Here is a 27,677-nt window from a genome sequence, read left to right on the forward strand (position 1 = left end):
GAATAATAATTTACAAGAAGGTTTGCCCAGTTTCTTTTAAGCTCTAGGCTAGCATAAAATTTAAGGCTGAAATTTACTTAAATTACTTAAAGGACTATTTAATCCCAAGATTAAGTACTTCCCATCCAGAACATCTGATTACTAAATAAATAGCCTAGAGCTACATTCAGCTCCACTTTCCTCTATACTTAATTCCCTCATTTTAGAAAAGGGCACTGCAAGTGGATGTGTAAAACCATCGGCCATAATAAAATGAAAGTTATCTCACTAAACATCAAGAACATCAAATTCTTGCCTTTTAATATATACTAGCTCCTTAAATAAATTAAAATGCAATTTCTGAAAGGAGAGCTAATCTTACAACCAAATTATCTAAGATAGCCTATGATGTACCCTACAGGTTGTTACTCGGTGAATTTTTCTCTTACTACTCAGGAAATCACTGTCATAATAAAAACAAACACTTCCCTGAAAATAGAACCAGTTTCAGAAATGATAAATCCTAATGAAAAAAATCTTCAAAGAATATAAGTATGCAAAGCTGGAAACGTTATAAGTGATGCACTGAGAAATATACAAAGCTTTCCCTTTTGTAAAATGAATAGTGATTTTATTGTGAAGATGAAATAAGATAATGTATACTAAGTACCTATAACAATGTTGTTACTCAGTAAATTATAGATGTTACGAATATTACATATAGATTCTTATTGTGAAAATGTGACTGTAAACATGTTTAACTGTGTTAGTACTGAAACTATCATATAAGTACATTGAAGTAAAATAATTTGGCTTGGAGAGCAGACAACTGCTAATTGAATAATGAAACATAATTTTAAACATGATTTGTAAGTAAAGTCTGTTATAAGCATTTTTTCTCAAAACAGAAAAAGCAGTCTATTATGGCACTCATGTTGTATTTATATTTCTATTAAATAAAAGTTACTACTGTTTCTAGAAAGTAAAAATCTGATAAAATACAAAAATCAACTGATGTTTTCAAGTGTTCTAACATACATACTCTGACAAGGAGATACAATAAAATACAGACAGAGCAGTAGAAAGAATTCTGGGCTCTGGGACAGGAATCCTGGATTCTATTCTGTTCTCTAATTAGCTGTGTGATATTAAGCAAGTCTCAAAATCATTTTGTGTCGCTATATTTCACCTGTTAAAACAAACAAACAACGAGGAGGGTCGGTTAGTAATAAGGTAGGAGGGACCTCTGAGCTCATCCTCTAAGAATTTCAGTAAGCTGCTTTACTAGCAGCCTCCTCATATGACCACTAGTGGACAGTCTTCCTAGGTAATCATCAATCTAAAATCCTTACCTGCTTCTGTCGGTCCAATTCTGCCTCTAGTTCCTGTTTAGCTGCTCTTTGTCCAGCTATTTGGTCTTGCAGATCCTGTAATTGTTCTCTTGCTGATTCTGCTTCACTAACCTGCTGAGCCTCCATATCCTAAAAAGATGAACCGTACATGTGAAAGCAATAATGAACTGTTCAGTTCAGTATTTACTGAGTGATCATTATGTGCCGTGAACAGGGCTCAGCAGGCACTGGAGGGATAAAGATGAATGAGACACAGACGCAGACTAAACGGAGCACAAAAACTGGCCCCTCCTTATATAACATGGCAAATGGTGAGAGAAATGAACAGGATGCTGCAGCAGAAACCATTTGGTTTAATGACCAGGAGCAGACAGCGGCTCACTGGGAGATGTGTCTCTCTATTCAAAAGCAACAATTTCAAGAATAGAAATGTAACATCAAAAAGGACTTCACTGCGTTAGTCCCCTGAAATTGCAGGTTATAAGTAGTTTTGTACATGTGTGGGTATCAACATACAGTAATATACAGTAAAAATAACTTTTCTCTCATATCACCTGAGGTTAGTATATTTCTTTTTTAGCTCTATTACTATTATCTGTTTTCACATCTTCCCATATTTCTCACTTTAACTTCTTCACTTGGTGTCACTATTCTCACTTCTTCAAACTCAAAAAGCAGCTTCTAGATATCTGTGAAATCCACTAGTGGCAAAGAACATTGCTCTAGGTTTCTGTATTTTCTCTCTGTGGGTTAATAAGCACAAGTCCATTCATACAGTACTACATGAAACAAAAACTGGCATCTTAACTTTGCTTTTTATCTTTTGGTACATTGTGTTATATACTCATCTCCACAAACTCTGGCACTTCGCATATTGTTTGAAAGAACTGATAGGTTAATGATACTCCCATATAACCACAGTAAAATACTCTAAATTCACACAACTTTGTGGACTTAGTGGAAAACAGCAATAAGTTAAACTATTTTTCCCTACCATTTTCACGGTGAGTAGAAAGTAGACTAATCTCTGTTATCAATTTGACTAAATCTGATGAATTCTCAAGAGATAGGCAGTAAGCGCAGTGGTTAAGGACACATGTCCTGGAATCAGACAGACTGGGTTCTAATCCTGGCTCTGCTACTTTACGAGTCATGGCAAGTTAGTTTCCTTCTCTGCACCTAAATTTCTTCAAACTGTAAAATGAGAATGCATCATCTCCCTCACGGGGTTCTGGTACGGAATAAATGAAAGGACATATGTCGAGGGCTTTATGCAGCGCTTGGCACATGAAGTGCTCAGTAAATGACAGCTGCTATAATTAACAATTCTTCCATTTTGCCAGACCTAATCCTATGGTCCTTATTATCAATTTCATAAACTTCTTGAGAAAGGATAGGAAAATGTGTCAATGTTATCAATGATGCTGGGGTAGGGATGAGATATTAAAGTAAAACAAATCATATTTTTCATAATCTCATGCAAAAGACACGGAATAGGTAGGAAAAAGTTTATCATTTATTCAATTTCAAATTCATGGGACTTAAGTCTTTGGAATTCAAAATTATTTAGAGAAAAAAGATCCTACACTTTAAAGGACAGTAAGAAAAAAACCCAGAAATAATAGCAGCTACTATTTACTGAGCCTATTATGTGTCAGAAACAGTGCTAGGCCCTTTATACATAGTATCCCTTATTCTCAAGAGAACCTTGTTCTCGTATGCAACCTACAGATGAGAAATCTAAGGCTCAGTGAGATGTGGTACCTGGTGTAAGGTAACACATCTACTGAGTGCCAAAGCCAGGATACAAGATCTGCATCTAGATCTGACAGTCAAACCCATGCCCCAGACAAGCCAGCCCATTCTCACAACTTCCACACTTGCCACTGTTGTTCATGTACATCTAACAAATCAATAATTATCTAAGTTAATGCATGGATAAGTATTCTTGGCAGAAAGTTGTTTTGTTTTTTTTTCTTTTTTAAGAAGAGAAGGCTCATTACCCCACACTTTTATCTTTCCCATCCTCAGAGACCCCTCCTATGTCAAAGACCCCATGTTTAAGATAAATAAGTGGCCCAATTTTACCTTTCGATTAAATATATTAATTACGCAAACTATAAATTATAAGATTACGTGTGAAACTATAAAAGATCAACCCTAAGCCCATTCTAATATTAGACAACACCCTAGTTTTAGAAACAAGCCCAAATCTAATTTGTTTTTAACCACTAGAATGTCAGGTCCATAAATATGAAGATTGTCTGGTTCTCTGTTATAGCTCTAAGCCTAGAAGATGTCTGGCACATGGCAAATACCTGGTAAGTATCTGCTGAATGAATGAATCTGGTTACCTATCTTTCTTATTCCTATAACTTTAAGTCAATCAATGGACAAGAAACTTATTGCTTTAGATTCACTTCTGTATGGTAACTAATATTCCCAAAGTTTCGCACATTATTTCACCAATACCCTTCCCTCAAAATATAGAATCCATCATGTCTCAAGCTACTAATACCTGAGGGTAAATGGCTGTCTGTGAAGCTGAACAGTAATGTATCTTACCTGTAATTCAGATCTCAGCTGATGTATCTGACCCATCAGTTTCTGTATTTCCTCCCTTTGCATCTCCTTCTCATGCCGAAGTTCTTCTAGTTCCACGCTATTTGCAGTACTGCTATCTAGGCCTTCAAAACCAGACCCTTCCTTTAAGCTGTTAATCAGTTTTTCTTTAGACTATCATAAAAAAAAGAATAGCAAAGCAGAGTTAGCTTGTACACTGAATATCATCTACCACACACAAATTAAACTGTTATGGGAATATTCCAATTATATTCTCCACCAGAGAAAGTCCACAGAATGTTAAATCCATAGGGGTAAAAATGCAACAGAGCTTTGCTGTAACAGCGTTCTTGGACTGTAGTCCCCAGGACCCTGTTATTGTTGAAAACTTGTTATTAACAAGATTCTTCTCATCCTTTCTTATACTCCCCCCCCCGCCACCAATCACATTCCACTCAACAAATATTTATGGAGAACCTACAATGGGTTTGGCACTATGCTAAGCGTCCTATGTAATAAAGACAACGTCACTCCAGACAGCACCCTCTGCCTTATGAATCAAAAGGGAAGTGACAAATATCCGATACAAGGCAGAGTTCTGAGCAGAAAAAAATACACTTCTGGGGAAGAGAAGACTTTACTTGAAAGAAAGCTTTTATGCTGGTCCTGGAAAATGGCTAAGATTTTAAAAGGTGTAGAGAAAACAGAGGACAAAGCATAAAATGAAAAAACACGAGGGCCCAAGAGTATCCTGGGATGCATTCAGACAGAATGTCAGGACCAGTGTGTGAGGGCTTCGGATACTGGGCTAAAATGTGTGAATTGTACTGGGCGGTCCAGAGCCAGTTACCAGGAAGTGGATAAGGAAGTGATATGACCAGAGGTGCGTTTGAGGAGGGTAACTCTGGCAGAGGTTTAAAGCGGTAGCTCACAAACTATGGTCGATGGGCCAGATCTGGCCTGTGGCCTTTTTTTGTATAGCTCACTAAGCTAAGAATGGTTCTTTACATTTTCAAAGGATTATAAAAAAGTAAAGACAAAGAATATGTGATGGAGATCACATACAGCCCTCAAAGTCTACAACAGGTACTATTAGGCCCCTTACAGAAAAACTTTGCCGACACCCAGTATAAAGGATAAGTTGGAAGAAGAGATTTGACATGGGAAGACTAGTTTAAAAAGTGCTGTAATCCTAGGCCAGTAATAAAAAGGACCATTGGTTCCTTCATCATAAATAAATATTTGAAAGCCACTCTCCTCCATCAAAAATAGTTTCTCCTTTTTATGGGTGATGTCTTCCAGCTTTTCTGTATTTTTCAAATTTTCTATAATAAACATGATTAGATCTACATCCATATTTATATATCCATACCTCCATGTGGCTAAAGAGCAGACCTCTTGGGCTTTCCCTGGTGGCGCAGTGGTTGAGAGTCCGCCTGCCGATGCAGGGGAAACGGGTTCGTGCCCCGGTCCAGGGGGATCCCACATGCCGCAGGGCGGCTGGGCCCGTGAGCCATGGCCACTGAGCCTGCGCGTCCGGAGCCTGTGCTCCGCAACGGGAGAGGCCACGGCGGGGAGGGGCCCGCGAACCGCAAAAAAAAAAACAAAACAAAAAACAGCAGACCTCTCTGCTGAGCTTCAGGCCTACACTTCTGATGGCCTTCCTGATACTTTCACCTCGATGTCACATCAATTTTGCTAACTCACCGTAATTTATCATCATCTCCTTCAATCCTAGACCGCTGTCTCTCCTTTTTTCCCTTTTGCAGTAGCACACGGGAACATCCTTCGTACACTCACAACAGAAACCTGGGATCATCCTAGATTCCATTTACCTTTTTCTCTCTTCTTCCCATTAAATCCCCAAGTCTCATATATTCTACCTCCTACAACTCTCCCAGCAGTCCCTGGTTTGTCATCCTCACTGCCACAAACTTAGATCAGGTCCTCATAATTTCTTACCACTATTTTTGATAAAAGCCTCTTTATCATCTACATCTCACCATCCCACTCCTCATCCCTTCGAGGTATTCAACCATTTACTGAGTACCTACTAAGGGCCAGGCACTGTGCTGGGGATTCAACGATAAACAAGACAGACATCCAACACTCGCCTAACCTCTTCATGGCTGCCACAGTTCTTACACCCAAATCTGATCATGCTGCTCAAGTCCTCCGAAACCTCCCCACCCCCTACCATCACCTATAGGATAAAATCAAAACTCCTCTGCATGGTATGCAAGGCTTTCCACAATCTGGCATCTGCTGTCGTTGAGTTTTCTCTCCCATCTCTTAATCTCTAATACTTGATGCTCTAGCAACAGAGAACTAGCTGCAGTCTCCTAAATACACCATGTTCCCTCAGGCCCGCTCTGCTCTGGCACAGGCTGTTCTACCTGAAATCTCCTCCCTACCACGGGTCTTCCTACTCATCCTTCAAGTTCCTCTTCATCCAGCATCTCCAGTGATCCCTGACATCTCCAGGCAGGTTTTAAGGACTTCTTCTTTCAAGCTCCCACAGTACTGCGTCAATAATTTCATTTTATCAATTGCCTCAGTGCTGTCCCACTAAACTGAATGCTCCCTTAAGAAAGAGGACACATCTTTTGAGCTCAGTATCCTCAGCACCTATCAAAGTGCCTAGTGAATAGTTAGGTGCTCAATTAAGTACCTCTTAGATGAATTAACAAATTACACTGATACAACACAAATAATCAGAAAGAAGAGTTTAGAGGAGATGGATATGATTATTTCACGGAGGTAGAATAAAAAAGGGTTCATTGCCAATAGGAGGCAGGCGCTAAAGGAAAAAGGTGGAGTCAAAAGGACACTGCAGTTTCAAGTTTCACTGCCTAGGAAGGTGGCAATATCACTTATGAAAACAGGAGAATGGAGGGGAAGCTGATTTGGGGGTTGGGACATCCCACATAGAGAAGCATGGCAGGCATTCAGAAACCAGGTGGGAAGTTGGAGCCATGCTGAAGTCACATCAAGTGACAGAAGCAGAGTATATGACAAAGCAAAATAAAAAAGAATAACAAAAAAGGACAGAAGAGGACCCAAGAGAAACAGCAGTAAAGAGAAGACAGAGAGCTAAGGCAGTACACGTAACATTAGAAGGCGGCTTTCAAGAAGGTAGGAGGGTTCACAGGGTCAAAACCTCTACCAAAATCAAAGTGGATGGAAACCAGTAAGAGGACAGAAAGCATTTAGGTCACTAAAGACTTTTCAGAAGACAATTTCAGAAATGTAGTGGGGACAGAAATTACATACAAGAGTTAAAGTTAACAGCTCTAAAATGAAGACAGCAGATATCATACGTCTGGCAGATGTCGCACGTCTGGCATTAAAAGAAAGGAGAAGGACAGGGAAATGGATCAAAGTGGTCAAAAGAGCCAAAAGCAATGTTTTTAACAGTTGTTATGTTCTTCCTTGTTGATCCTCTCTTGAATTCTTCAGAGGGACTGGTCTAGGCCTCCTCCAGCTCTCAGATCTCCTCTCCCAGCGTTTTCCCCCTCCCTTAGATCTAAGACTGTAGTCATCTATGTAGTTTTCAACTTCTCTTTCCTTTCCCTTTCATATCAGAGTGAAGACGTGTCCTTTCATTTTTTTTTGGGGGGGGGATAATTCTTCCGCCTGTGCATTGATTCCATCTCCTTTCACCTCATTTAAGCCCTTTCTCCGTAAGTCTGTCCTCTTTCTTCCTCTGTACCTTTCTCTCTACTGCCTTCTTCTGGCTCAGCTTGCTCAACAGCACATGGTTACTTAGTGGAAGAACAAAGACCAGATCTTGAAACACCTAACTGAGGAAAAAACACTGCTTTTGGTGATTAAGGTGACAGGTTGAAGACCTGAACTAGGTAGTGGCAGAATGAATTTTTTTATTAAAAGGAAAAAAGTGGTAGGAACAGGAGACATTTCATCTTTTTTTATAATATTTCTAAGAAGAGCAAGGCACCTGAAGCAAACCAACCCAGTCAAACAGGAACAAAGTATCTCACAGATCTATAAAAAGTCTCAGAATGTCTCTCGGTCATCTGGCCTATCTTAACATTCACACATGTGCATCTCACGCTTACCTGGAGTATTCTGGTAGCTTTCTGCTTGTAGTCAATTAATTCCTGCTTAGAGGACTCCAAATTGGACTTAAGCATTTTGATTTGCTGCTGTAGCTCATCCGCTCTCTTCTTCTCATCTGAGTATTTTCTTTCCGCCAGGGTAACTGCTTCTGCCAAATTCTGGCGCTCCACTCCCATTTTATTAAGGCGTGCAGAAAACTCGCTCTGTGACAAAGTTTATATTATACTTATTATATCATTTTGCTTTGAGGTATACTTTACAACCATCCATTTAGATATCTCATGGGATTTATCAGCTCAGCCCAACAACATAACAGGGAGGTAAAAAAGGTTCTTCATTTGTCAGGAACTGAAGAACAGGAACTCTACGGTTGTGGTTCCCAAACATGGCAATTCGTCAAGATCAGTGAGGGAGTCTGTTAAAAACACGGCTGCCCAAAGCCTTCCTTGGGCTTAACTGAGTTGGAAATTCCAAGACTGGGCTTGGGAATCTGTTTTTTAAGAAGTTTCCCAGGTGAATCTGGTCACTTGGATACTAGGTCTGGTCTGACACTAGCTGATCAATGAATAAAAGTCTACAGAAAACTAGAAAGTCTATTAGAAAACAAATGGAAGACACAAGTACACAGCTACATCTTTTCTAATATCATGGCTAATGTTTTTCCTTTATTTCAGTTTTTCTAATAAACTATTCCCTCTAATTTTTTTAGCTTAAGAAACTTTTAAAGTACACTCTAAAAAACACATGGTCTGTCCCTTAGCCTAAATTTAGTTCTGAGAATTATTTATATTTTGCCCTTATTTTCAAAAGCTCCCATCACCAAAAAAACTCAGAAGGCGAGACAGAAGTCAGAAAGCTTTTATAGTTACACGCCCATGACTAAAGCCCACAAACCTTGGATCCAATATGAACTCCTGTTTGGAAGAAAAGGAGCAGGAGGACCGCTCAGTGAGGCACACTGAGCATGTGAAATGTGTCTGCAACTGATAACTGCATTTTTAAGTTTATTCATTTTACTTAATTTAACATACTGAAGCTCAATTCAATTAATAATAGATTTATGGAGATATAATTCACATTCCATAGAGTTCACCATTTTAGGATGTACAATTCAGTGTTTTCCTGAATACAATTCAGTGTAGTGTTCTCAGAGTTGTGCAACCATTGCCATTATCTAATTTCAGAACATTTTCACCCCAAATAGAAATCCTCTACCCGTTCGTCCCCCTCCCTCCCAGCCCCTGGCAACCATTTATCTACTTTCTTTCTCTACAGAATTGCCTATTCTGGACATTTCATACAAATGGAATCAACAATATGTGGCCCTTTGTGTCTGGCTTTCTTCACTCAGGATAATGTTTTAAAGGTTCATGCATGTTATAGCATGAGTCAATAATTCATTCCTCTTTATGGCTGAATGATATCTCCTTGTGCAGATATGCAACATTTTGTTTATCCATTCAGCAACTGACGGACGTTGTATTGTTTCCAGTTTGGGGCTATTATGAATAATGCTGCTATGAACATTCATGTACAAGTTTTTGTGTGGACATGTATTTCCAATTTTCTTGGGTATATACCTAGGCGCAGAATAGCTGCAGCATATGGTGACCCTATGCTTAACTTTTTGAAGAACTGTTATTCTGAGTAGGTTTAGAACAACTTTTTCACCTATAAATTTTATGAAATCTAAATACAGATCGAGTATTTCTGAAGAAAATTTAGTGAATGAATTGAGATGAACTGTGCTGTAAGTGTAAAACACACCATATTTTAAGGAATCAGTATGCAAAAAAGAATGTAAAATATCTCATGAATAATTCTTAACATTAACTACATGATGAGATATAGTACTTTGGGATATTTTACTGTGGTAAATAAAATATATTAATAAAAAATTTTTAAAGCCTATATTACCTGTTACTTACTTTTAGGGCTGAACTATTTTCACCTGTTGAAAAGACAGTCTGAGCCAGCGGTTCTCAACCCTGACTACCCATTAGCTACACCTGCAAACCATGTAAATCCAAATCACCAACACCTATGCCCTACCTCATACAATGAGATCTGACTCCCTGGGAATGAAGACTCAGCAACAGAAAGTATGACCACACAGGAGGTTCTAATGTGTAGACAGAGCTGAAAATCACGAAACTAGATGCAAAAATTCACTTAAGTGTAAAACTCTAAATAAACATTATGTACAACTCTCTCTTGAAATAACAGAACCAGATTAAATTGGAATCAGAAAAAGCTTAAATAAAAAGAATGAGATGCCTCAAATCAGCTTTTAATCAAATAATGGTAATGCTGGCTGCACAACCAAATTAAATGAAAAGATGTATATATCTAATGAATATTAAGTAGTTTAATTGTTTTTCAACATAGAAAATTAAATTTAGCAAGGATCAAGCTAAATTTTCAAATACTTAGTTTCTGCCACAGAAACAGAGTTTTCTGAAATGCACTGCAGAATTTTATTACAGTAAATATGTTATGAACAGTGCAAAGCGATTCCTCCTCATCCAAATAACCAGAGCCCTGCTGTCCCCATTCTAACCTGCATTTGTTTATAGCTCTCCTGCTCTCTCTTCAGAGTGGCATCTGCTTCGTGCAATCTCTCCTGAAGAGTTTGTAGAGCTTGACTCTGCAGGCTACTACCCTCGCTGTGATCCTGCATTATTCTAAAAGAAAAGACATCACTTGAAATAACTCATTTCCACAGTATACAAATGAAAAGGTAGAATAATTTTTAGAGCATTGGCATATGAGCACAAAAAAGATGCCTTGACTAAAACATTCTTAGAGAAATCTTTTTCCCTTTTAATGGACTGTAATCTATATTTTTAGGCATCCAAATATAAGCACACGCCACACATCATTGTATGTCAAAAGATTAATGACACTGCTCTTCAAATATTTTTAAATTCAGAATTTGCTAACAATGCATCTCAAAATTCAGAGAATAAATCCATTTTTAACCACACGCATTTCCAGCATTACCAAAAGCTACATTTTCTCTCCTATAAATTTACAAAATTTAGATAAGACAGTATTTACTACCATGTTTATCATTACTTGCATTGATAAACATTCTAGCTCATTTTCTCAATATTAATAGAATTAGCTACCGTGATTTTTCACTCTGTAAGGCTTCCAGTGCTTCTGTGCGAGTATTCAGCAGCTGGTCAGCTTCTTGGAGTCTTACTTTCAGTACAGCCAGCTGGGAATCCTTTGCAGCCACCGCTTCAGTCAGGTCATCTACTTGTGCTCGAAGTTCTCGAGTTATTCGATCACTCTTTGAATGGTCAACATTCCACTTTTCAACTCTTGCTCTTGCTTTGTTTAATTCTTAAAAAAAAAAAAGAGAGAAAGAAATTTCTCCATACAAGTAAACACATCTTTCTCAGAGCACACACAGATTCTCCTTTGAATCCCTTTAGTACTTATTGCCAAAATTAGCTTACAAATATCTTCGAATTTTTTGCTCCAAGAGAGACCTCCATTTTCCAAGGCCAACATTCATATCTATATTACAGTTAATTGGTTGGAAACAGGCATGAAGCTAGCTGCTCTTCTACAAATGTCTTTTTCTGGAGATATGTCATAAAGCATTTGGGAGCCAAAACCAGTAGACAGCCGAGAGTTCACAAGATTAAAATGGTCAGTGGATTTCTGGAGTTCTGCTACAGATAGTAAAGAATGCACATCCAAATCAAGGGTCGACGATGTACACCCCAGTAAGACCAAAAGAAACAAAAACAAAACCTGAAGACAAATACTGGAAAGAAATGCTTCTTTCAGTTACTGTGGCAAAAAGATGTTCTTTTAACCTAGAAAATTGGTGCAGAAAGAGCAACGCAGTGCAGAGTGCCAACCAAAAAAAAAAAAAAAATTAAATATTGAAGCAAACTGTACAGGGTCTCTGGAAAAACTATTTCTATGTCTAAATTAGTCTGGGTTAAAGGGAAGCTTCTTCTAAAGTCAGTCTAACAAGGCTTAAACTATCTTCCTATTCGTGGTTTCTAAAGAATGACCAAATAGGCCAGTGTTTTGTTTCAGGTGGGTGGGAGGATGATTGTTCCCATTTCCAAATCTGGGCCCTATATTTCTGTGAAAACACTATTTTACAAGTCCCATCTAAAATCTTTCTAATAGTTTAGATATAATCAAGTTTTTTTTTTTTTTTTTTCTTTTTTTTTCTTTTTTTTTTGCGGTATGCGGGCCTCTCACTGCTGTGGCCTCTCCCGCTGCGGAGCACAGGCTCCGGACGCGCAGGCCCAGCGGCCATGGCCCACGGGCCCAGCCGCTCCGCGGCATATGGGATCCTCCCAGACCGGGGCACGAACCCGCATCCCCTGCATCGGCAGGCGGACTCTCAACCACTGCGCCACCAGGGAGGCCCGAGATATAATCAAGTTTTTAGTTTATTTTTGAAATGCTACATTCCTAACCCTGGGTAATTTAAATAAGGCTCTACCCTCTTGAGTTTCCTTGGATCTTTGAAGTAATGAGGCCATTTCTTGATTTAAAGACTGAACCTCATTCCTCAGCAGTTGATTCTCCAGTCGAAGATTAGATAGTTCATGTGATCTCCCATCATCTTTAGGCCCTGGGTTGTGATCAGCACAGGCAGCACTTGATGATACATTTTCCTTTGAAGAAATCTCTTGGCCTTCATGGCCAGAATCTGAATTATTAGAGGCTTCTGTAAAAAAAGCAAATACATCTTTGTTACATTGGAATGCTCACTATATATGCTTACTAGTAGCTTGCTGTGGTAGAATGACTTTTGGCTCAAGTTGACTGCTATAGCTGAAACACCATAAAAAGTAAACTTAAATTTTTAATAGACTCCCCTCTTTTGAAATTTCATTCTCATACATACAGCCTATAGATCTGTAAGGACCCTCGAAGTCTGGACACACTGAACAAATGGTGATAAAGAAAAGATACAAGAATACAGTTCTGGGAAGGGGGAAAAAAAGTAAAGAAATTTATGTGGTTGGGTTTAGCTAAACAAGGGTTTTGGTCTCCCTTCTGTCTATGAATAATTTTTGAAAAAAAGGGAGAAGTTTCAACATTGAAAATACTGGAAAGGCATAAAAGAACAGCTGTGGGTTTCAAGGCAAGGAGAGTAATAACAGGTCAGAGCAATTTGTTATATACCAAACTGGAGTCTAAACTGCCTTACCCAAAGAGATACTCATTAATTCAGATACTCATTAATTCAGTTTCATCTTGTTTTTGTTATTAAATGTGATGCAAATACACTTTTTACTTACTCCAAAAAAATTAAGTATGTGCTAAAAGAATGAACTATATCTAAATGAAAAAGTTCTCAACATCTTTAGTAATCAAGGAAATGCAAATTAAAACCAAAACAAGGATAAAACACACCCGCTAGATGGCTAAGATTAAAAAGACAACATAAAATGTTGGTGAAGATATTAAACAACTTGGAACTCTTATAGACAGATTGCTGGTGGCAATATAAATGACATAAACACTGTGGGGAAGTATTCACAATTTCTTATGAAATTAAACATGTACCTACCTTTTGACCCAGTAATTCCATTCCTGGGTATTTATTGAACAGAAATAAAAACATTTTTCCACAAAAAGACAAGTACAGAAATGTTCATAGCACCTTTATTCACAAAAAACAAAAACTGGAAAATCCCCAATGTCCATAAAAGAGACTGGGTAAATTGTGGTATAATACTACAGTAAAATACTACACAATAAAAAAGAATTATTAATATACTCAATAACATGAGTGACTCTCACTAACATGCTGAATAAAAGAAGTCAGGTAAGAAAGTATTCATACTATATGATCTCACTTTTTGCTGGCAAACATGAAGTTTTAGAACCGACAAAAATAATCTAAGGGGAAAAAAATCAGAACAGTGGGTGCTTGGGGGATGGGTGGGGACATTAACTGGAAAAGGACATGAGGCACTCCCTGGGGCAAAGGAAACATTCTTTATCGTGATAAAGGTGTGGGTTTCATAGGTGTAGCCATTTGTCTGTACAACTAAGATTTTCCCATTTCAATAACGTGTAAAAATGATGAGACAAACAGGGAAATTTGAATACTGACTAGATATTAGATGATACTAAGGAATTATTAATTTTATGGTGATAATGACGTGACTGTTCATTTATAAAACTTGTATTTTTTAGAGTTAATAAAATATTTATAGAAGAAATGATATGAGATCTGTGATTTGCTCCAATATAATTCTGTGGTGGGTAGAGGTAAAGAAAGAGATTGAAAATGAGATGTTATAAATGAAACAAGAATGGCTATGAGCTGTTGATTATCATCACTGGATAAAAGTTAATATGGGGGTTGAGGGGAACCATCAGTCTCTACTTTGGTATATTTGAAATTTCCAAAATAAAGATTTTTTTTAATGAATAAAAATTGACAGTTTTAAAAATTATTTTTAATTTTATAAGATTTTAAAAAGAAATAAAGTATATATCCAAACCTGTAAGATATATCTAAAGTAGCATTTAGACATTTATAGCCTTGGATATTTACATTAAAAATGAAAGGAAGAAGCTCGGGCCGGGGGAGGAGTGGCAGCGGCCAGGCAGCCCAGCTTTGCAGGCTCTCAGCACGGCCCGCAGGCACCTGGCACGCGCTGGCCCGCCGCCACGATGCCCAAGAGGAAGGTCGAGGGGGCGGCGAAGGAGGAGCCCAAGAGGAGGTCGGCGAGGTTGTCAGCTAAATCGGCTCCTGCAAAAGTGGAAACGAAGCCAAAAAAGGCGGCAGGAAAGGATAAATCTTTAGACAAAAAAAGTGCGAACAAAAGGGAAAAGTGGAGCAAAGGGAAAAGAGGCTGAAGTGGCTAACCAAGAGACTAAAGAAGACTTACCTGCAGAAAACGGAGAAACTAAAAGCGAGGAGAGCCCAGCTTCTGATGAAGCAGGAGAGAAAGCAGCCAAGTCTGATTAGTATCACACACCTGGTCCTATCAGTGGTCCCTGTCTCCCTTCTTGTACAATCCAGAGGAATATTTTTATCAACTATTTTGTAAATGCAAGTTTTTTAGTAGCTCTAGAAACATTTATAAAAAGGAGGGAATCCCACCTCATCCCATTTTTTAAGTGTAAATACTTTTCTTTAAGAGGTGAAATCATTTTCTGGTTGTTTATTTTTTGGTACAACCAGAAAATAGTGGGATATTGAACATGGGAGGCTTTGATTGTCTTGGGTGCCAGCATAACATTCCACAGATGGAGGGTAGCTTTTATATCCTATAATACAAAGCACACTAAATGTCAGTTTGAAGTCAGTTGTGCATTTAATGTCTTAAACACTTTAAATTACTTCTCTTCCCATGTTGTTTTTGGTAGAATTGTTTCCTAAAGCAAACTACTCACCCCTTATCTTGGCTCACCTGGGCAGAATTTTGTGCACTCTGTAACGTCTTTGGTCGTGGTAGTCCAGTTCTTCTAGTAACTGTTAATGTGCTGTGAACGACTGACAATTTGAGTATGTAGTATACATGATACTAAATTGTGAATTAGTGGGACTTACGATATAACAGCATATCAATATCTGAAGATACTGGTACTTGATATCCTGTGAAGGAAAATTTGCCTCCAAATTTTAAGCTGGAAAGTCACTGGAATAACTGTTCAGAAAAGAATCACAACTGTATGATTTTTTAGATTTTTGGTACATATGTTGAGAATTGTGTACAAATTGAAATGTCTGTGTACTGATCCTCAAAACAACCAATAAAATTTCAATTATGAAAGAAAAAAAAAAAAAGAAAGGTAGGGGGCTTCCCTGGTAGTGCAGTGGTTGAGAATCCACCTGCCAATGCAGGGGACACGGGATCGATCGCTGGTCCCGGAAGATCCTACATGCCGCACAGCAACTAAGCCCGTGTGCCACAACTACTGAGCCTGCGCTCTAGAGCCCGCGAGCCGCAACTACTGAAGTCCGTGCACGTAGAGCCCATGCTCTGTAACAAGAGAAGCCACCGCAATGAGAAGCACACGCACTGCAACGAAGAGTAGTCCCCGCTTGCCACAACTAGAGAAAGCCTGTGCGCAGCAACCAAGACCCAACGCAGCCAAAAATAAATAATAAATAAATTAATTAATTAATTTTAAAAAAAGATGCTGGGCTGGGTAAAGTTACCAACAGACAACATTCAAAGGTCCCTACTGTAACCGTACATTGGCTAATAGTGTTCTATGCTGTCCCCCTTATTTACACCACACACTTCAGAGAGCCTGCCCTTGCGCCAGCAGGGACAGGTAACAAAACAGAGCATGACAAATGCTACCAAAATATTTTAGGCTATGATGACATCCAATATGGTTAACTCTAAAAGAAACAGAGGACTGATTAACTACCACGGCTTTGGCTCCCAGAAGGATGTTCTTCCATGGTTTTGATGGTGGTTACACTGGTGTCCACAGAACTGACGCTTGTTGTCCGAGAACTCTGCAGGACGGGTGTTTTGCCCTTTTCTTTTTTGATTTCCACTTTCCCAGTAGGCTCCTTCTGTGAACTATTAAGAAAATCAAACAGCAGCTCATCATCAGGTTCTGACTTTTTTCTTCGAACAAACTGGGATGAAGGCCTAGGAACAGATGCATTTTCAACAGGATGGGAGGCCTCCACGGATGTCCTAGATCCTAGTTTCACATTTGCAGTCCCAGCTAAGATGGTGGCTTTTTGATTCCTAATATTATCAGCTGCTGAGGAAATGTACGTAGCTTTGGGTCCTGTCTGATAAGTCAAATCTGTATTTTGCTGGTGAAGTTCAGGACAGTCAGTAGTTTTGCTGTAAACAATGCCGCTGGTGTTTTCTTTTCTACTGAGAGCTGTTGCAGCCCCTTGATCAACTCTGTTTAAAAGATCTTCTGCCTTTCCAGCAAGATCAGCAAACCAGGACATGATGGCAGCAGAATAATCCTGTTGGTGAACCTATAAAAAGGATATAAAATGATCAGTGTGGCTTAACAGCAGAGCACAGCAATTAAGACCAGGCTCTAGAGCCAGATAGTCCTGGGTTGGAAAAGCCTGACCCTGCCTCTTACTATGTAACTTCAAGCAAACTACTTGACTGAAACTGAGAAACTTCACCTAGAAAATGAGGAAAATAAGTGTACTTACTTTACAGGATGGTTTTAAGATGAAATACTACATTCAAAAACACTTTGAAAAATGCCTAGCACACAGTAGGCACTCATCTGAGTAGATGCTACCATAATTACAACTACCACTACCACTGTTATTCCTATTTCAACAAAGTGTAAATACTGCAGCACTATCATGGATAATTTAGGTATGCACATACACGTCTAAAATATACCTTCAATAATTTAGAGTCTCAGTACCTACTATATGCACATTAAGCTAAGTTCAGACGATTGCACAGACATTCATTTGATGCATATTATCTGGGTACTTATCCAGTGCCACAATAAATCAAAATGATGATGATGAAATAACTAGTTTCCATTTCATAGAAGAGTAGCATATAAAAAAGTCAACAACCATTTCTTGAATGTGCACATTGTTCCTTTTGCCTGGAGCGCTCTTTCACAGTTAACTTTTTTTTTATTCTTGGGCTTCACCTGAACGTCATCTGCCCCCAAAATGGCTTTTCTGTCCCACCTAAATTAGGTCCTATCATTCTCTGCTCACACACTATTCTTTTCCCTCACATCCCTTCATGTTTTATATGTATTTTTTCCCCCTGTCTCTCCCTCTTGGGGAAGGGGAGGCGGGGAGTGGGTGGATAAACGCCATGTCTGTTTTGCTCACCAATGAATTCTCAGCACACAGTAGGCACCCATAAATACTGCTGAATGGAATTAATTTTTATGTTAGGTGTCCTGCAAACATTATCTTTAGCACACATAATTTTCACAACCACATTGTGTGGTAAGTAGCAATACCCTTTTTTCACAAAAAAAAAAAAATGGGGGGAAAGGTTTAGAAAGATCCCAGAGTTTAGACAGCAGCTCAGACAGGCAAATCTAAGTCAGCCAAACCCACCTTTTAACCCCTGCGTTCCCCATCTCGCCTCCCAGTATCCGAACAACCTCAAGAAGAAACTCACCCTCTAAACCCGTTCCCTACAAAATGGGATGATTATATGCCCGTGTATTTCACAGAGCTTATGTGAAATCCAATGAAAATGGAAGTGACATGCTCCATAACATATAAAACTCCCTACAGAGTATGTATCATTCCCGAGTAAACACTGGTGGTAAGTAGGGAACAAATGATGTCTCTTAATAAAGCAATCAAAACATACTTATTAACTTATATCTTGCCTCTCATTGTAAAGTTTTAAAGGGTTTTAAAACCAAAGCCTGTGCCTTAAGATTGAGTACCCAATTAAATGTTAAGATGGGCCCTAGGCACTTGCCCCGAGGACAAAAGAACAACTCTAGCAGACTTCCGAGGTACAGAGCCCTCAAGAAATTCCGCCCAGTAAATGGTCCACGCCGAGCTGAAGAGAGAGAGGGTGAGAGCGCAAGGGATGAGGATGGGGATGGGGATGGGGATGGGTCGGCCGACGGCGGTGGCAGGGCCTGCACGAAGGCCAAGTGTCAACACAGAGAAAGGGAGGCTGGGGATCAGCTGGTCGGTCCCAGGGACTCTGTTGTCAATCTCAGGTGGGAGAGTACAGACCCCCACTTCGCTCCCTACTCACTGCACTGAGCCTCCGGAGGGGGAAGAGTGGCCAAACCAGGCTGGGGTGGGGGAGGGAGGGAAGGGGAGGGCACTAAGCCACGTCCGTGGAGGCCCAAGGGGGCTCCCCTGCCCTGTTCCTGAGCCCCCGGCAGGGCGGAGAGATCAGGGTCTCCGCTGAGGGGATGCCGCCCCCGCCTCTAAGGCCGTTAAGGCCCCAAGGGGACCCCTCGGCCCCCCGCGGCCACCTCACCTGAGGACTCTAGAGCGGCTGCACCGCGGCCTGGTCACCCTCCCAGGCCGCCCGTCCTCAGCAGCCGGCCGGGAGAGGGCCCAGGTTGAGCAAACCTGGCCCTCGATCCCCCACGGCCCAGTTACTCTTCCGGGAGACGTGGAAGAGCGGCGAGGACCCCAAAACAGAGTGGCTTCCGAGCTGCCTGAGCGGGCGGGAGCCTAGAGCAGCCACCTGCAGGCGGCTCAGGCAGCAGCGCCGCCGGCTGCGGGGCCCTCGCGCCTGGCCACTCCCTTTTTCCGCCTGTGGCGAGCAAGGGCGGGGGCAGGGCCTGCGTGCGTGTGACGTAGCTCGCCTCCCTAGGACCGCGGCCCGCACGCGGCCGACACAACATTGGAGGCCTCGCCCATCTGGGGGCGTGCCCCACGGCGGCCCACGTGGGTGGCAGGGGCGGTGCCCTGCCGGAAGGAATTGGAGGCTCGAGACACAGGTGGAGCGGCCGGCGTTTACCTTTCCGCATTCTCCTTCGCTCGCCTAGTTTTACGAATGAGGATGTTGAGGCCCATCCTCAACGGGGGATGAGAGTACAGAGGCAGAGACATATTAAATAAACCACTGAACGAACAAGATAATTTCAGAGCTTTACCAGAGCTGTAAATACAAGATAATAGGGAGAAGTGACTGGAGGTGAGGGAAGCGCTTTAAATGATGTGGACAGGGAAGGTCTCTCTCTGAGGAGGTGACATTTGAGCTGAGACACAAATGATGGAAAAAGCCAGTAACGGGCTTTCCATACAGCTGTACTGTAGTTATGTTATGCATACAGTTCACTGAATATTTGAAATAAGTCTAAAATCCACATTTAATAATAATTCAACAAATACTCAGCACCTACTTTGTGCACAGGGTTGACTTAATTTGGCCCTAATAACAAGCCTACAACATAGTCCCAAGGACCCTAGAGGTTAAGTAACTTGTCTAAGATCATGTGCCCTAGTAAGGAGTCCATATTACTCCAAAGCTTGAGCCATTAGACTCACCGTTTTATTGTCTCCAAATTAAATATTGGGAGTAATTACAGCTCCTTCTTCCTCTCAAATAAGGTTTAGCGCACCAGGAAATAATAATAGTAATAATGATAATAATAATAGCCTCTAATAGTTATTGTGTACTTATTAAGTGCAGTATACTGTGTTAAGCACTGGACGTGCTTCACCTCATTTAATTCTCAAAACAGCCATAAGGAAGGTACTGTTATTATCCTGTGGTAGGTGGCATTGTTGTTGCCAGCTATTAAGTGACTCCTCCTGTTAAGGATGTAAAAAATTAAGAAACAGAAACCTAAATTAAATAGAGTCAGGAGACCAGAAGGGAGAGCTCTCTCACCCAAGAAGTAGAAAGACCCCTTTTCTTTCCTAGTAACAAATCAGCCAATGAAAAGCTGTGGACACTTTTTTTAGTATATTCCTTCCAACCCCTTTCCCTTTCTATTACAGCATTCTCCTTCCCTTGCTGTGTGGGGACTTACATGTGGCTCACCATGGTTGCAGACCCCAAATTGCAATTCTCTGCTGATTCCAAAAAACTCATCTTTGCTGAAGAAATACCTGGCAGCCTAGTTGTTTCAGGTCAGCAAGGATTATACATCATCACCTGTTGCCTTGTGACTGCAACGCATCCTGTAGGAAGAGTGTCCTTTCCAGCCTTACTGATGTCAGGCTTGATCACATGACTTGCTTTGGCCAATAGAATGTGAATAGAAGTGTCTTTCACCACATCTGAGCAATAGTGTTAAGAGCCATTATGTATTTCTACCAACGCTCTCAATCTTTTCCCTCTCTCATGAGAATGGCCTGTCCCAGATGGAGCTGCTCCCTCAGCCTGGGTCCTGGAAGGAAAGAGATGTGAAGCAACCCAGGCCTGACAAGTCACATGAGTGCAAAAGAAACCTTTGCTTTTAGAGATTTGTAATTGTTTCTTATGCAGCCTTACCTAATGAAATCTAATACATACCCCCTTTAACAGATGGAGACACTGAGATTCAGAGAGGTTTAGTTACTTTCCCAAAGTCACACAGGAAGTAGGTAATACATCTGGGATTCCAACCTACATCAGTGTGACTCCAGAAACAATATTGTTAATCAGCGAAGGGATGAGAATTAAAGAAGTTGAAGCAGAGCCAGATCTCCCATAAGAAAAAAAAAATGGCAGTGGGCAGACTACCCCAATGTTTCAAGAATTCCCATGTACACTCCCTGAGAGAGTCAGCATATAGAGACATACTACCTAGAAGTCATCGGGGCCAGGCTGGATTAGCCAGAGAAACAACACAGCCAACAGAAAGAGGTTACAACTTCGCCTTGTACAAGACACATGCAAAAAATACCACAGGGCTTCCCTGGTGGCACAGTGGTTGAGAGTCCGCCTGCCAATGCAGGGGACATGGGTTCGTGCCCCGGTCCGGGAAGATCCCACATGCCGCGGAGCGGCTGGGCCTGTGAGCCATGGCCGCTGAGCCTGTGCGTCCAGAGCCTGTGCTCCACAACGGGAGAGGCCACAACAGTGAGAGGCCCGCGTACCAGACACACACACAAAAAAAATACTAACCACAAAAGAAAAGATTGAAATTTGGACTTTGTTAAAATTAAGAATTTCTTTTCATCAAAAACAACAATAGTAACAACAACCACAGCAACATTAAAGCTTACAAGGCTTTCATTAAGTGAAAGGCAAGCCAAAGATTGGTAGGTAATATTTACAATGCATATATCTGACAAAGGATTTATATATAGAATATATAAAGCTCTCCAACAAATCAATAAAAATATCAATCAACCCAACAAAAATAGACTAATATATAAAGCATTTCACAAGAGAAAATATCCAATTGGCCAAAGCACAGGAAAAAGTATTCAACACTATTAGTCATCAGAGAAATACAAATTAAAATCACAATGAAATACCTTTACACATCCATCAGAATTGCTAAAATGTAAAGAGATGAAGAATACCAAGTAATGATGAGTTTGTGGAGCTGCTAGGACACTCATGCGTTTTTGACACAACTGTAAGTGATAGAACCACTTTGGAAAACTTGGGCTCTGTCTTTATTTTTTTTTATTATTATTATTTTTTATTTATTTATTTATTTTTTTGCGGTACGCGGGCCTCCCACTGCCGTGGCCTCTCCCATTGCGGAGCACAGGCTCCAGACGTGCAGGCTCAGCGGCCATGGCTTACGGGCCCAGCCGCTCCGCGGCATGTGGGGTCCTCCCGGACCGGGGCACGAACCCGCATCCCCTGCATCGGTAGGCAGACTCCCAACCACTGCGCCACCGGGGAAGCCCCTTGGGCTCTGTCTTTAAAGCTAAACATAGGCCTACTCTATGGCCCAGTATAGGGTTACCCTATGAGTCAGCAGTTCCACCCAAGAGAAATGGAGGTGAAGTGTCCGTCAAAAGACATGTACAATGAAAAACAAGTAACTATACATGCAATAACATGGATGAATCAGACTTACTTGAATTAAAGAAATATTGTTGAGTTAAAAGAAGCTAGTCCCAGGGGCGGGGGAGGATTGGATTGGGGGTTTGGGACTAGCAGATGCAAACTATTATACATAGAATGGATAAACAACAAGGTCCTATTATATAGCACGGGGAACTATATTTAATATCCTGTAATAAACCATAATGGAAAAGAACATGAAAAAGAATATATATATGTATAACTGAATCACTTTTCTGTACATGAGAAACTAACATAAAATTGTAAATCAACTATACTTCAATTAAAAAAAAAGAAGCCTGTCTCAAAAGACCACATACTGTATAATTCCATAATTATAATATGAAGGACAAGAACAGGTGAATCTAATCTATGATTATGGAAGTTATAATAGTAGTTACCTTTGGGGGCCAGATATTGACTAGGAGTGGTCAAGATGGAGGCTCCTAGAGTGCTGATAATGTTCTATATCTTGACTTTGGTGTTGATTATGGGTATGGATACGTACGTAAGAGTTTATATACTCTGTACTTAACAACTGTTAACTTTATTTCATGTATGTTATATCTCAATGAAAACAATTCAAAAAAAATACACATACCCTCTGAGAAGGTAATTTTACTTTTAGGAAATTATCCTACAGATATACTCACACATATACAAAGTTATTAATTACAGCATTGCTTATAATAGCAAATATTGGAGACAAGTTAAATGTTCATTGATTTAAAAATCTTGGTACATTCATCCAATGAAGTACTATGCAGATGTTTAAAAAAAACAGAAGCTCTTATGCAAGGATACGAAAAGAGCTCCAAGATCTTAACAATATCTGATGTTTTAAAAAACCAAAAATTAAAAAATGGTGTTTGTAATATGCTATCATTTGTGTACAAATATCTTTGATGAGTAGAGTCTATCTCTTGAGGGACACTTTCTTTCCCTCCTTGGAGAATTCAGCTGGGCAACAGGAGTAAGAGGGAGGTTTATTCTTCAATGAATCCTTTTTTGTATGTATCCTCTGAACTCTGTACCATAAGAATCTATTATTTTTTGAAAGTTAATAATATAAAAAAACTTTTTTAACTTTGAACGCCCTTGGAGGCTGAATGCATTCCTCATGTCTTCACAGTCCTGCCTCTCAGATCGCGTGACGCCCCTCATTTATGTCACCTGCCCAGCTCTGCAGGCTTTCCCTAGGGATTTTGTGACCTTCTTTGGAAGATGCCTATGTTTCTTCAGCTCTGGGTTTCTGTGATTCTACTCCTTGTTGAGCAACTCTGAAGAATGAAATTGTGAACCTCTTTGTGCATTTTTAGCTTCCAGCAGCAGGAGGCACTTTATGTTTAAAAATATATACATACGCTTGTATGTTTGTATGTATGTATATTACATCTGGATTGACAAGTAAAATGAGTATTGCTGGATCGTTTTGTTTATAGAGCACAGAATGTAATATTTCCATGAATCAACGCTGGGTGACACCCAGGAATTTCATATTCCCATACCTGTGTGGGAGTTCCTCCAGATTGACAGACCATTTCTGGTGTTTTCCATGTCACCTGGAATGCTAAGCTGCTCCCAGAGATGAGTCCCTCTGCCACTGCAGCCCTGATGAAACCTCCTAGGCCCCCATTCACCCCACATCCTCAGCCTGTCATTGCCCCTGCTCAGAGGCCTCCAACCCCCATATGACCCAACATTGGCAGCAGGGCTGGGTGGAGAAGAGGCTTTGTGCTGTCCTGGAAAAAGCAGATGCCTGAGAGTCAACAAACATCACACGCCTTGCTTTGGCATCATAGGCAATTCCATTTCTCTCTCAGGGCCTCTGTTTCCTCACCTGTAAAATGGGTGGTTAGTGGTTTTTAAGGTGTACGTGAGTGATTGTTATACCGTAGGCTTCTTTCTTTAAAGGAAATCTTTATGTCTATGCCCCATATATAAAATGCATCCAAGTCAAGCAGTCCTGATTGAAGAGTGTGGAGGAAGAGGGAGGGGGGCAGGGAAGAAGGTATGCAGAGCCCCTCCCAGTCTTTCCCCATGCCCTACCAAGAAGCTCTTGATATAGCTACTAGGGAGTTTAAAAAGTCTTTGCACTCTTTGCACCCTGTACTGGGTTTGTTTTGTTTTATTTTGTTTTGCTGGGGGGTGAGCCACAGGCTTGCGGGATCCTAGTTCCCCGACCAGGGATTGAACCTGGCCAGGCAGTGAAAGCTCTCCAAGTCCCAACCACTGGACTGCCATGAAGTTCCCTGGGTGTTCTTTAAGAGCCTCGCTCTGAGATTCTGGGATCCTGTGGAAGGCCAGTCCAGCTTGGGTGCAGGGAATTGACCTACATCTTAGCTTCTTTGTGCTATGGACACTTTTGCAGAATTGTGTGCGTGTGTGTGTGTGTGTGTGTGTGTGTTTTAACAAGTTCATCATTTAATAAGTCTGAATTCATTTTCACCACATGATATTGTAAAGGGTCATCTGTTGAAACATTATAACAGATCATAGTTTTAAAAAGTCATAGATATCCTGAGTTCTGTATAAACTAGTGGTAGTAAGTTAGTTCCTTTGTTTTGACTTACAAGCCTCAATTTCACTGTAGAATAAAGAATGTAGACCAAAGAAAGCATAATTGGTCACTCATAAAAAACGGTATTGTTTCTTTAATTTGAAGCTTTTTTTTTTTTTTTTTTTTTTTTTTTTGCGATCCGCGGGCCTCTCACTGTTGTGGCCTCTCCCGTTGCGGAGCACAGGCTCCGGACGCACAGGCTCAGCAGCCATGGCTCACGGGCCCAGCCGCTCCGCGGCATGTGGGATCTTCCCAGACCGGGGCACGAACCCGTGTCCCCTGCATCGGCAGGCGGACTCTCAACCACTGCGCCACCAGGGAAGCCCTAATTTGAAGCTTTTTGAATGAACGGGTTCAGGCCTGATGTAATGGTACAAAGATTATTTAATGAATAGGCTATATGGAAATTGTACAAAATGTTATTAACTTTAATCATTAATAGCTTAAGCAGCACTATGTTACTAATCGCTATTCAAACTCAAAAACCTGTTTTTGAATCCCCAGGAAGGCAGCAAGTGTACACAACCAAGCCACTTTATACTTAGAGGAGTGTCAATACGTATGTCAACAGAAACTTTGGCTTTAGGAAAGAGTTAACAAACATTTAAAATAATGGCTCTGGGGCTTCCCTGGTGGCACAGTGGTTAAGAATCCGCCTGCCAATGCAGGGGACATGGGTTCGAGCCCTGGTCCAGGAAGATCCCACATGCCGCAGAGCAACTAAGCCTGTGCACCACAACTACTGAGCCTGTGCTCTAGAGCCCGTGAGCCACAACTACTGAGCCTGCTTACCACAACTCCTGAAGCCTGTGTGCCTAGAGCCCATGAACCCCAACAAAGAGTACCCCCTGCTCCCGCACCTAGAGAAAGCCCACATGCAGCAAGGAGGACCCCACGCAGCCAAAAATAAATAAATTAAATTAATTAATTAATTTAAAAAAATAAAGTAAAATAAAATAATGGCTTTAATCATCATTCTAAGTATATGGTAGGGGAAAGTGTGCTTTAATTAAATCTACATCATTCCAGTGATGCTGGCAAGGTTGAAAGTTACTGGTTTGTACATGACAAGACAGTAAGAGAAAAAAGCAATCCTTTGAAACAAAGTTTTAAAAATATATGTTCACAGTGGTTTGTGTCAATAGTATGCATTTTATGACAATAACTTGTACAGATTGAGCACCCTAGGGCTCTCTCTATATCCTAAAGAAAACAAGTATTTGCACTATTCTTGGATTGTACTGAATTTAAAATAGATCAATTGCACACTTACCCCCTAGACAGGATAAACTGTCCTGGGGTGTACAGCTTTAATACCATCATTAAAATTGTTGGCAAAAAATCCCAGAGAATTAAAAAACAAAACAATTTTTTTTTTCTTGGGAGTGGAGAGTTTTTTATTTGCTGTTATAATTAGCAAATATCATTCATTAAGTCAAAAATGGAAGGAGCAAGCCCACAAACACTATTTGAGAAAGCTGACCAATATACGTTACGATTTAAAAAATGAAGATCATATACTGTATGTTACAAGTCCCAATTAAGTAGTGTCAAAATGACACCTATGTCTTTGCTTGCTTTGTGATCATGCCCCTTGGAGGTGTTAAAGGGCTCCTGGCATTCGCTTCTTTTTCTCTGCAGGCTTTAAAATCTGAAAAGAACAAATTAGTGCTTTGTCCACACTCATCATGGCACCTCCAGTGTCAAACTCTCCACAATAATCAGTTGCAGAAGACAGAGTGACCAACTGCCTCTTTGCAAAAAATTCATACCATTTTCAACCACCTGATGGGCTCTACATATAAGATCCAAATTATGCTGATGGAGAAATTTGGCAACCACTTCAGCACCAAATGTGAAGGACAACTCCTCTGTCTTTTTCACCCCAGCCTAAGACATCTTTACCTGGGTCAGACCACAAAAGATCACAAAGAAGACCTCGATCTGGTATATCAGTTGGCCGCACAGTTCTTGGAATCTGCTCCATAGGTGGAAGATCTGGGGACAAATTTCCATGACAGCAGAATGTTTTCTCATCCACAATGGCTGCTATCAGTAAACAGTTAAAGCAGTCTATGAAAGTTTTCCATAGTGTAATGTTGTACCTTCTTTTACATTCATCATAAAAATCCATACATGCTATTGATACTGACACACTCGTGGTTTCCTCTGAGAAGAAAAAATTCTCCGGATATTTGATTTTCTTTAGCCAATAAGAGGCAGATATTCTCCAAGGGCTGCTTCTCCCTGTTCCCAAGAAATAGATCATTGCTTTCTGGTGGGAAACCACCGTACTCCAAAAGTCGAAGCAAATCATAGTATTACCTGTGGGTATTACCACTATTTTTAGCGGTGCTTCAAGTTGTCGTAGGATGGGCTGACTGAGAAAGATCTCTTAGGACTTTAAGCACAGTCCTCTGATTTCATTCTCTAGTAGCTGGACATTCTTGCCTAGCTGGGACCCTCTAACTTCCAACAGCCATTGGATGAGGCTGTTGATGTTGAGTTTATTTGTATCTGCCATCGCCGTCCCACTGCCCACCCTCCCGTAGGTGCGGCCTTGCACCCGGGATTCACATCTCCTTTCCCACGGCCAAGAGCACAGAGGCGGCCCTGGCGGTGGCAGCAGAAACTGTTTGTGGGTCCCCCCTAACTGCCCGCTCCCCCTGCTTCCTCTTTCTCTCCCCACTGGAACCATGAGGCAGAATTGTGTTTTTGAACCAT

General features: G+C 40.6%; 1 protein-coding gene and 2 pseudogenes across 1 annotated transcript in view; 1 reads left to right on the forward strand and 2 right to left on the reverse strand.

Moving 5' to 3' along the window:
* Positions 1-19,097, reverse strand: part of GOLGA5 (golgin A5) — a 31,432-nt gene extending 12,335 nt beyond the window's left edge. The window contains exons 1-8 of the mRNA XM_060095705.1: positions 18,908-19,097; positions 16,359-16,935; positions 12,454-12,681; positions 11,105-11,324; positions 10,534-10,657; positions 7,973-8,176; positions 3,897-4,067; positions 1,332-1,460 (exon numbers count right to left, since the gene is read on the reverse strand). Of these exons, the coding sequence (XP_059951688.1) occupies positions 1,332-1,460; positions 3,897-4,067; positions 7,973-8,176; positions 10,534-10,657; positions 11,105-11,324; positions 12,454-12,681; positions 16,359-16,905 (1,623 nt within the window). The 5' untranslated portion in view covers positions 16,906-16,935; positions 18,908-19,097. The remainder of the gene's footprint in view (positions 1-1,331; positions 1,461-3,896; positions 4,068-7,972; positions 8,177-10,533; positions 10,658-11,104; positions 11,325-12,453; positions 12,682-16,358; positions 16,936-18,907) is intronic.
* Positions 14,646-14,976, forward strand: LOC132487851 (non-histone chromosomal protein HMG-14-like; annotated as a pseudogene).
* Positions 19,098-26,515: 7,418 nt separating the features above from the next.
* LOC132488011 (serine/threonine-protein phosphatase PP1-gamma catalytic subunit A-like) lies at positions 26,516-27,477 on the reverse strand (annotated as a pseudogene).
* Positions 27,478-27,677: the final 200 nt, after the last annotated feature.

The sequence above is a fragment of the Mesoplodon densirostris genome, chromosome 4 (genome assembly GCF_025265405.1).
Source record: "Mesoplodon densirostris isolate mMesDen1 chromosome 4, mMesDen1 primary haplotype, whole genome shotgun sequence".
Lineage (NCBI taxonomy): Eukaryota > Metazoa > Chordata > Mammalia > Artiodactyla > Ziphiidae > Mesoplodon > Mesoplodon densirostris.